The sequence below is a fragment of the Curcuma longa genome, chromosome 3 (genome assembly GCF_044706935.1).
Source record: "Curcuma longa cultivar G26 ecotype Majalengka, Jawa Barat chromosome 3, ITB_CL_G26_1.1, whole genome shotgun sequence".
Classification (NCBI taxonomy): Eukaryota; Viridiplantae; Streptophyta; class Magnoliopsida; order Zingiberales; family Zingiberaceae; genus Curcuma; species Curcuma longa.
Window position 1 is genome coordinate 3,455,393 of NC_133863.1, and position 11,484 is coordinate 3,466,876.

Genomic DNA, 11,484 nt, shown 5'->3' on the forward strand with positions numbered 1-11,484 from the left:
ATCTTAATCTTAGTCTACGTAAATCACTCTACAATTCCTCTTCAATAATATAATTTATAGTTGTTCTCTGCAATAGGATTGGTACATGTTACAATCGAACACGATTTGTAACTCCTTGGAAATAATACTTTTTCTTCGCTCCATCTCCTAGTGTTTTTCTTATGTTGTTATCATCAATCCAGCTTCTCTAAAAGCTTTTATATATAGTTTTTCCTTTAAATATGGATCACAATCAAATGATGTTGGGCATCTAGGTTGGCCGCTGCGTGCGCTTCCCGATTTATCCTGATGACCAATGGAAAATTTCCGTGAGACCGAACCGGTCACCCCCAGGGATTGAATCAATACGACTAACTGAGATTATCATTTTATATATAATTTTAATCATGATTTATCTCTTTTCAAAAAACTATGAGATAGATACTGAGGGACGTTTGGATCAACGTTATCATCTTTTGTCATATTATATATATAATTTTTATTTTAATTTATACTAGGATAGAAATGACTTATATTAGGTTGGATATATGTACTCATTTGACGTAAAAATATTATAAAAGGGGTTAAAGTTTAAAGAAATACAATTAATAATATTTTATTATAATTTTTTTTTTATGAAAAATCAAGTATTTAAACACGTTTTTTTAATAAAACATTATTCTCCTACTTAAATTTGTATATAATTAATACATACTGCATTTTTATATTAAAATTGAGGCTTAATTAGCTAGTGCCTAATGTTAGCGAAAGCTTCTAAAAAAGAATGAAATAACGTGAGAGTTAAAAAAAAATAAAATAAAATAAAAAGCTCTATTGAGACTTTCTAAAAGAAGAGAACTTGATAATCCCTTTCCTAAAAATCGATAATTTGAAGGTCTTGGATGAGCTCTTCAGAAGGAAAACAACTCCTGCTACCGAAATTATCAACACACACTTAAAAACAACTCCATAAGAACGCCTCGGATGAGCTCTTCAGAAGGAAAAAAACATCGATCGGATTAAAGTAGCGTGTTTATTTCCTCAGTTAATTTCAGATTTTTGAAAGCTTAAATAGTGACATGAATCAAAGAGTTGCAATTTATGAACAAGTTTTGAACTCGCATTCTAATGTCAAAAGTAGGCTGTGGCCCAAGTCGTAACATGGGCCTGGACCAGTATATTAGCCGTCCAGTTTGGCCAGCCCTTCCGCTTCTTATTCTTCCGCCGCCGTCGCCATCCGTGCTCCTTCGCTTAATCCCACTTCAGCGTTTCCCAATCCGGCGGAGATCTGATAGACGTTCTCGATTGACAGAGTCATGGGAAAAGCTTCGAAGGACAAGAGGGTATTCAAATCTCTTTGCTCTGTGCATTTTCTTCTTTTGCTCATTTGGCTCATTTCTCCTTGTCCTCGTGCGGCGCCGTGTATGGGTTGCAGGATATCTATTACCGGAAGGCGAAGGAGGAGGGTTGGCGTGCGCGGAGTGCTTTCAAGCTTCTCCAGATCGACGAGGAGTTCAACATCTTCGAAGGTGACCGAAAACTAGTCCATGTTACCGTATTCTTCAAGTAGCTATTTGTGAAACTCTATTTATCCGTTAAGCTTGTTGTTTGGTTTGTTTCAAGATTTCTGGTTCTGGTTGTTGATTGATACTTTGTCGAATGCAATCTAAATTTCTTCGTTGCTGGAGAAACTTCATGCGACCAAACTGTAGAGTGAAATTTGTAAACAAAGAAAACATTGTTAAGGCTTATACTATTGGACGGGAGCTTTGGCATGGGCCTTGCCGTTTCTAAAAACAAAAAGATAGCCACGTCATATCTGAAATCGGTTACCCTCTTCCCCCCTCTTCATGGTCACAATTGGCTTTCCAAGGTTATTAGCTGTGCAGGGGGTTATAAGTTCATTAGAATTTGATCAATTCAGGGGATGATGACATTCTTTTTGCAGCTATTGCTTCTGTTTATGGCAACCATTCAAGGGAAACTATTCTCGGTAGTTTATGAGTGTGGGGGCTCTATCAACAATTTGTGTTTGGGATATGCAATTGACCTCTTAATTTATCATTATTATGTTTTCATTTATTGACTTTGCTCTTGCAGGAGCATGTATTTTAGAAAAGATGACTAAGATATCTCTTTATTATTGGATAATGCCATGGGGCAAGTGGTGCTGGACACCTGTTATTTGAAATCCTTATTTTTAATATCTTCTACTTGACTTTATCATGGAGAATTCTACTTAGCAATGTCACTAATTTGTTATAAAATAACTGAATACAAATATTAATTGTGATTTGATATTAATCATTTGGTGTTAGCAACTGAGAAATAGAACTGGTTCAGTTTCAATTTATTTATACAATTTTTATTGGGGATTCTGTTTTGAAAAAGGATATCACCGTCTCATGGATTGGTTAAGAAAATTTTTGCACTTTTTATAATTCTTATTTATAATGACAATTCTTAGCTAGTATCATTTCTGTTGTAGGAGAGAAGATAAGCAAATACTGGTTTTAGGAAACTAGGAAGTGAATTTTTCACCTCATGCTTTGGAACTTCTATCTTTTTTTGTCAATTAAAAGGCATTGAATTCTTTTCTCTCAAGTAGTTATAAACTGGAAGATTTGTGGTGTTTGGCAAAATGAAAAGAGAGGCCAAAAGAAGATAATTATGCCTTGGCACTAGGAAAATAAAATTTCATTGTAGATACTGCTGCAATTGCTACCATTGCTGCTTGTAAGGCTTTGATCTATTCAATTATTTCCTATCAGAAAGATCATGATACTTTTGATGTTTATCAGAACTTTTAGCTAATAATTTAGACACTAATTCTATGTATATCATAAAATCAATCTCAGGATCAACATTTTTTTTGTTTTATAAAAATACAAAATTCATAATGTTCAACTCATTTCGTTGTCAGGAGTAAAGCGTGTTGTTGATCTCTGTGCTGCTCCTGGTAGCTGGAGTCAGGTATGTTTTAAGATATACCCTCTTGATGACCTTTTCTTCTAGGTAATCATGCTAATTGGATTGATTTTCTTTTCTTTAACCCATTAATTATCGTTGGTGATGCACAATTGAATGTAATTAACATGTTTCTCCACTCGTATGAATTTTGTCAATATTGAACTATTATCTCTTCAATGAACACAGATTGCTATAGTTCTGGTAACTAACATCATGCGTAGTCCTCTTTTCCTCATATCTATTCCTGGGGAACCTTTCCTGCATGCCTTAGAATTTGATCACCTGCACTTAGATAATATGGCAGAATGGTTTGCTAAGATAAACATGCATCTCCTGCTTTTTATTTACTGACTTATGGATCAGGTGCTAAAATCTGGCTTTAAGTTATATTATTCTGTTTATTGTCTGCTTAGTCCAACTTATCTATTTGACTTATTCAACAACCTACTTCAGATTTTAGATTTGTCATTGGTCTATTGGGTAGATAAAGAAGTAAAGTTTAATGTCTATCCCCCAAAGGTAATTTCACCTGTCACAGTGTGCTAAGTAGTCAATGAAAGTGGAACCCACTAAAAAGACAAACAACCTTTCAACACTCGCCCCTTTGTCTCAATGCATTTTTTGTTGTTCTTGTGACCTCTACAGTTACACTCCTTAAAGTATGCAGCCCATTTTAGGTATTATTTTATCCTTCTATGTTAACATGCCCTCCAATCCCGAAATCACTGTCCTTAATTTTGCCAACCTCTCTTTCTTGACTCACTGTCAGTCACTACCTCTCCTCTCTTAAGTTGTTGCCTTTTATTAAGTTTTTTCTTACTTACTATAAAATATTTGTAATTGTTTAATTTTCTTTACTAAAATATTGTGACAATATGATGCTAGATATTATTCAGTTTCAAGAGGTTCCTTTTGTTAGTGGTCAGCAGGATTGATGAATGAAATTTAGGGTATAATATAAATGGGTTGTGTTTGATATTAGAACTTTCTTTTTTTCTGTTAATTTCATAAGGAGTTTTGTAGGAATGCAATTGCATTTAATTTCAGTGGCTATTTAATCCATGAGCAACCTTGTTCAGAAGCTGGTTTGAAAACAGTGGTCCTCAGAAAAAAACACTATATTAAGGATTGTTCCTTATAAATTGAGATATTTCCCAACATGATAATTGGTAAGATTAGTGTAAACATTTTCTTTTGATTTGAATGAATCAAGTCATTGTAACCATTTTCAAGATGACATTTTAAAAAAAATCTGGCTTCTATTACTTTGGATTCTAGAAGTGGGAGTTAGTAGTTTGGCTCATGCACTTTGCTATTAGGTTTATTCTTTTTTTAGCAATCTTAGGCAAGGTTTTAAATCTCACTCAATTCCAGCGTTTTGGTAGTTGATTGGGACATATTAGTATCAGCATGTCTTGGTAAAATGAAGTGATGCATGTTGTCTTCGATCAGAAATAAAGGGAAAAAAGGAAGAGCAGGAGAAAAAGAAGTATGGAAGGGAGAAAGAGAAAGAAGCAGTGAAAGAGAAAGATGGAGAAAGTGAAGAGGAAGAAAAATGAAAGTTAGGAGGAAGAAGTAAATCAAGAAAAGGAAGTGATGTATTTAGGGTTTCGATGTGCACAAGAGAGAGATGCTTGACTAACATTCTTGCCCATCAGTATTTTCATGTTGTGACTTTCTAGATGCAGCTCCATTGAGATGCCTACCTTATGGCCTTCTATGTGATACTACCATGTCCGCATGGAGTTACCTTACCGGTGTCAGTTTCAGTCTGCTCTTTTATCTGATGGTGTGGAATAGAGTGCCAACTTTCAATCAATGATGTTAGATTTTTCTGTAATATTCTGCTTGCAAAGAATAAATCCTGTGTATTTATTTCTCAACTAGTGTTTTCTATAGAGAATTCATAATATAAGAAACTTGCATTGTAAAAACATTGTTTAATAAGTATGTGTCTATAACCTATTAACCTTAGCCCTCTTAATTTTTAGAAATAGAGGTACTTATGATGGATTAATTCTCCCCTGAGGGAAAGTCTGCATCTGGTACTATGCTTGCTGATGCAGGAAATTAAAACCATGTATATTCTTCAAAAAACAAGAAAAAGTGGAAATATTTCAAGAAATTAATACAATCTAATTTATACATATAACCCCAAACAAAACCTAGGAAGTTTTAGAAGAATCATCCCTTGTTGTAGAATCCTGTTTGAAGATTTGGAAGTGATGCATACATTTACCTACTTAATTAGCCAGTAGTCTATATCCAAGAAATAACCTTTTCATGTTTTCTAGCCACTCAATCATCACTTCAGGACCACATGCCTTTGTCTACTTATATTCTAAATGTGATTTGATGTATATTCTTAAGGTGTTCGTATTGTCTTTGATTTTGTTTTTGTTAATATTCAAATTTTCACTACTTATGTAATGTTTTGACTATTCCGTGCCAAATATGCCATCTGTGTTAGATTGATGTTTGTTTAATAGATACATAATTATTATCAACAAAATATTTGAAAAAAACTTTTTTCCCAAACGTTAGCAATGATTTTTTTTTAATTAAAAGATCATTAGAATACGTGGCTCCCCTCTTTTTTGAATCCTGTCAATCATTGATCAGTGACAAGATCTTATTTAATTTATCTGTAGGTCTTGAGTCGCAAATTGTATGTTCCAGCGAAATTGTCATCAGCTTCTAGGTAAGACTTGTTCACATATTGCCAGTAGAGATTCGAGGCAATTGTTTGTAAATAATCAAGAATGGTTTAATAACTAGATGTTTCACATAGAATCCTATTCTAATTACATTATGCAGTACATTTTCCATAGGATATAAACTTACATGGTGAATTTTCCTGTGCCTTCAATATAAAGACTTTTTCTGTGAATCAATATGGTGGTGAGCCTAAAGCCTTGTTAAACTCATGTACAGGGAACGACAGATTTTTGTCAAATAATCTTTGTTCATGCAGGATAAGATCACATTCATTGATTGCTGTTGCTATACTGAGTCCCCTGACCTTTCATGTGACTCATTTTATTGGTGCATCAATTTATCTTTATTTTGTAATAGAAGAGTGAATTTTAGATGCAATCCCTCAAGGAGAATTGACTAAGCCAATTTAGGTGAGGGAGCAATACTCATTTATGCATTTAATTGCTTTAGCTTACTCCCTATATACTTGCATCTTATTTGTAGGGATGGTGATCTTCCACTTATTGTTGCAATTGATTTGCAGCCTATGGCTCCAATTGAGGGTGTAATTCAAGTTCAGGGTGATATCACTAATGCTCGAACAGCAGAAGTGGTAAAAATTAAATTGTACTTGGCATCTATTACTATCTATTCTTAGTAGTTGGACTTTTATTGGATACTTCATTTCTTCTGTAACTTTAAGGTTAGTTACTAAATAAATCTATCACAATATTTGTATGAAATTTCAAGTCTAGCCCAAAATTTTAATCTTTTTTCAATTCTGTACAGTATTTACAAATTAGAATCAAATACATCACCTATTTGAGTTTTGTCTGTTCTGTCTTAACTTGATGATGTGGTGGTGACCTGACATAATGCCAAGTCAAAGGAATCATTGATGAAATTGCTAACCTGGATTTGTGAACTCCTAAAACGAATTTTAAACCTGATGAACTTCAACCCCATTTAAACCCCTTTCTCTGAGATTTTATTGGGTTTAAAACCTGGATTAGGGGTTTCAAAAATCCAGGTTAACAATTTTGTCAGCAATTTGCTGACTTGGCATTATGCCAGGTCATTGTCATGTTGTCAAGTTAACAACATAAAAAATGGTTGATATATTTGACTTTAGTTTATAAATGTTGTGGTAGATTTGGAAAAATAGAGTTGAAATTCCATGCAAACTTTGTCATGGGTTTACCAGTTAACCTGTAATTTTACATTGTCTTGTATTTGTTCTAATTAAAGTGGAAATAAATCATCTACACTAGTTATGCTTGGAACGATGTAATGCTTTGTTTAACTGCCTGTAAACAAGTTTTACCTACAGTGTCCATTCTATTTGGGCTTGAAATAAACTTGATATAAGTCTGGGAACTTCTAATTTCTATCCTCATGTTTCTTTTATTGAAAGGTATTACCTCATGGTTCGAGTAAAAAATTTAGGAAGTTCAAGTAGACTGCCTCAAATTTTTTCCTTGTTCAAGATGACCTCATTAGTGGTTAAGCTGTTTTGTTCCACATATTTGGATTTACTGAAGATCTTATCCCTCCATCATTATGGTAATAAACTTATAATGGTGTTGGAGAATTTTTAGGTGGCTATTTTCTGTGTTTTCTATTGCTTAAAATATGTGATCACTATCACATTATTGACTTTTCCCTTATCTTAATCACATTTACTTGTTTTGTTTTTTCATTTGTTCTTCAATCTTCATATGGGACTAGGTTTATTTTATGCTTTTTTTGCATTTTATAATTATCAAGACATTGTTTGGCCTACTAGATGCAGTCTCCTTTTATATGCAGAATCCCCATATTGGTAGATACAATGAACAATTTGTATATTTAACTAACTAGAATGAACCTGCCAGGTAATCAGACATTTTGATGGGTGCAAAGCCGACTTGGTTGTCTGTGATGGTGCTCCAGATGGTAAGAATGATCATATATTCTCATTTTCATTTTTGGTGAATGCCAATCTTTAGAACCTTTAATATTTTACATAAGATTATCTCTAAATTTATTGCAGTTACTGGTCTGCATGATATGGATGAGTTTGTTCAGAGTCAACTTATATTGGCAGTAAGTGCATTTGTCCAAATATTTGCATTATTCTGAATCATATTTATTATACCTAATTAAGAGAGTCACGACAAAGATCATCAGAGATTGTTCAGGAAAGAGAATGTTTGCTTGGAATTTTCATTTCTTTGAATGCCATTGTCTAAAGCTGCTCTACATTCATAAATGCTGTAAAAGGTTCAAATCAAATCTTCTTTGCTAATTCTTGAGTTAGTATGTTTAGACCATGAATGTTGTGAAGACTTTAAAGTTTAAACTATGGTCAAAGCAATGTACTGTAGTCATGGAAGCACAACTTACAGTTCTTTTTCAGTGTCTTAATCTGACTCCAGATTTGTACTATTCACTTTTGTGGACTTAATTCTTTAGTTAATGATTTACTTTGAAGTTTGTCTGTTGGTTTGCTTCCTTTTATTATATGCTAATCTGTGATCCATTTTTCTTGGCTGTAGGCATTAACAATTGTTACTCATGTTCTTCGAGTAGGTGGAAAGTTCATTGCAAAAATATTCCGGGGTAAAGATACAAGCCTTCTGTATTGCCAAGTAAGATGCTCCTTAAGTTGGTTATGCCTAATCATCTCTCTCTCTCTCTCTCTCTCTCTCTCTCCCTTTTGAAATCTGCTTACTGTTGCAATTTTATCCCTTTTTGCAGTTGAAATTATTCTTTTCCCAGGTTACATTTGCAAAGCCCAAAAGTAGTCGTAACTCAAGCATAGGTAAGCTAATTTGTCACTTTTGAATTACCTTTTTCCATGTGCTCATTGTATAACCAGTAATTTGAAGTCAGTGGCTATTTGGAATAGATTCTAGGTAAAGCTACATGTTTATGTTATTTCATATGCTGGTTACCATGTTGGCTACATATTAATTGCCATGCAAATTGAAGATGACTCCAATCATTATTTCTGTTAAAGGAATGTTAGCAAATTTCTTGTCTATTTCATCTCTTAAATAATGTTGAAGTATTGATCTGGTTGCATGAATATATGGACATGATGTAGCAGCAGGTCACTTCTCAGTCAGTACAATGCAGGCTTGTTTCTCCAGTTAGGTTTATGTACTCAAACAAACTTGAAGCGGAAAGTTCTTAAGAAGTTAGACGAGTACATCAAAATTGACTATGAAGACTGAAGGATACCCTACATTTGTTCCTACAGACTTAAGACTTTTTAAATAAAAGAAACATTAGAGCATTCTTTTGCATATTTCTTTTAATTACCACATAAGGTTCTTAACATTATTTATTTACATTGCAGAGGCGTTTGCTGTTTGTGAGAATTATTCACCTCCTCAAGGTTTTAATGAGAGAGACTTGTATCATCTTCTGGAAAAAGTTGGTACTCCCTCTGGCGATTATGATTTAGGTCTGCTGCTCACCTGTGAACTTTTCTGCATTATGCACCTTTATTTCTTTTGCACCTATTGAACATGCTTATATATTATGATCTAGTGGTGACTGAATTGCATTTCTTTCATACAACCAGATTCTTGGATATTTTGTGCTATTAATTTCACAGTACCCTGTAATGAAATAAGACCTAGGAAAATTCAAATGACAGAATATACACCAACAGATACAGGGAATTATATATATATATATATATATATATATATATATATATATATATATATATATATATATATATATATGATCTTCTCCACGCAAAATGTTATTAACTTGATTTTCAATATCAATCTTTTGATAAATTTTCCATCCCCATGAAGTCCGTTACTTGGTGCTCCTTGTGAAAATGTATATCTACCCCTCATATGCACAACTCTGTTGATTGTTAACATGATAAGGATTTCGTGGCTAATACTTCTGATTCCATTGGATATTAGCTTCAGTTTCCTTGCATTTAAATTATGCCCAAACAATCAGTTCATTTCATCACAGCTATGATCCCATATTTTTAGAAGGTATTTCTGGTTTAGGTCTCATCAAACCAAGGTTTTGTTTAATTGACCAGAAATGGGAGAGCAACTAGAGATATCATCCGCTTACACCTACTTGTCGCCTCATATAGTTCTTTTAATCAACAACACTTATTCTATGTAAAGCTTAATAATGTGAATTTGTTCTAATATGCATAGTTCCTACGTTCCTCCACTGCCCTTTTCTAACTTGATTCCTTTTGCTACCAAGAACAACTTCTGGTAAGAAAACACCAGACTATTAAGCTCAGAACTAAACAATATGTAAAGATTTTCTTGTTTTACACAATGATTAGGAACACATTTTATGGAGGATCCTTTCATAGAATTTGCTATGAAGGGCCCTTCACAGCTGCACAACCTGGCAGCCACTGACACGCATCAGTATCTGTTGATTTATATTCCAGTGAGACTGTGCAGCTGCGAAGGTCAGCATAGAAATTGGCCTGTGATTAGGAGTCGGCTGATACAATATATTGCCCTTTAGCTGAATGAGTTTCATCTTCTACTTTAATGTGTTATCTTTTTTTCCCTCAAACTTCCAGAATGAAAATCATGTTAAATTGAACAATAAATTGTAATTTCTTATCTTGCATATTCAACTAAAAAAATCACGGATAACATTATGCTCGTCAGATTGCCGAAGTGGGTGGTTAGAGGGACCGAACAAGGTTTACATTCCTTTCTTAGCATGTGGAGACCTCAATGGCTATGATTCAGATCGATCATACCCACTCCCAAGTTCTTCAGAGGGTGGCTCTTACAAGAGTTTGGATCCTGTGCAGCCTCCCATCGCTCCACCTTACAAAACAGCACTAGAACTGAAGAAAGCTTCGAGTCATGGGATTGTAGACATTGAGAAGCTATCTTTGAATTCTGAAAGCTTAAAGTAGATTCAGTTTGTTGTGCGAGAGTTTCTTCCTTGAGAGATTTTGAATCGATGCTACAATTGTAACCTCAAATGAACCCCAAATGACAGCTAAGTTATGATACTGAAATGTAAGCAGGGTCTAAAATCAGTGTATAGCACCACTGTAATACATGAGCTACGACAATTGTTCTCCTGCATTTTAATTTATCGTTTTTTTAAAATAGTTCTTCAGCAGGTTAAAAGCATCATCTCCACTTTCCATGGCGATGATACAAATAACTCCAGGTTTCCCAGATGTCCCGGGAGATCTTTTAAAAAGAAGAGAGTGGTGACCATACAGTATGTCATATAAAGCGATTACTAAATTGCATGCAGGTTCAGCTTCCTCTAGCACGATCTCTTGGATGAAGAATTGAGGAACTTGATGCAGTCTTCGATGGCCTCCGATAGGTGAGCATCTCCTGCTGCTGCGGGTCTCTGCGGTGTCATGATCGAACAAGATACTTTGGCTGTTGGCTGCCTCATCCTGCTTCTGCTTCTGGAGATGAACTGCTGATTAGTTCTCCATGCCTGGACGTCGAGAAGGCGAAAGAGTTTCGCCAATGGGCAACGAGCATGTTTGAGCAGGCAATGAGCGAAACCTCTGGCCCCTTGCCTCCCTGTTGAAGCATCGCAATGCCCACTGGATGTTGGATGAATCGCAGGCTTCTCTAAGTCGTCAGTGCTGCGGAAGCCCATGCTGCTATCTCACTCGAGAAGATATTGCAAAAAAATTATGGCGAGGCATCCTCAAGCAGCCAAGAAAACAAGGTCGAAGAGAATGGCAGGCTTTGGATTAGTGGAACACTAACATGGATGGTATATGCTTGGCGTCACGCTTTGCCCGATGGTGGAAGAATCTTATCACCCTTGAAGCAAGATAAAAGAACGGCTCGTCAAGGTTTG

General features: G+C 34.8%; 1 protein-coding gene across 1 annotated transcript; it reads left to right on the forward strand.

Annotated features, from left to right (window-relative positions):
• The first annotated feature begins 1,200 nt into the window (after positions 1–1,200).
• On the forward strand, positions 1,201–10,758 carry LOC141824274 (uncharacterized). The gene is made up of 11 exons (XM_074711533.1): positions 1,201–1,322; positions 1,415–1,508; positions 2,903–2,952; positions 5,601–5,650; positions 6,151–6,259; positions 7,521–7,581; positions 7,679–7,731; positions 8,184–8,276; positions 8,386–8,449; positions 8,990–9,097; positions 10,305–10,758. The coding sequence occupies exons 1-11, from the start codon at positions 1,296–1,298 to the stop codon at positions 10,559–10,561; spliced, it is 966 nt and encodes a 321-aa protein (XP_074567634.1). The 5' UTR covers positions 1,201–1,295; the 3' UTR covers positions 10,562–10,758.
• Positions 10,759–11,484: the final 726 nt, after the last annotated feature.

Excerpts from the sequence above, each read along its gene's own strand:
- LOC141824274 (XM_074711533.1), top strand. The coding sequence starts at position 1,296 with ATGGGAAAAGCTTCGAAGGACAAGAGG. Across the intron at positions 7,582-7,678 it reads CTGTGATGGTGCTCCAGATG|TTACTGGTCTGCATGATATG; the intron begins GTAAGAATGATC and ends AATTTATTGCAG. Across the intron at positions 8,277-8,385 it reads CAAGCCTTCTGTATTGCCAA|TTGAAATTATTCTTTTCCCA; the intron begins GTAAGATGCTCC and ends CCCTTTTTGCAG.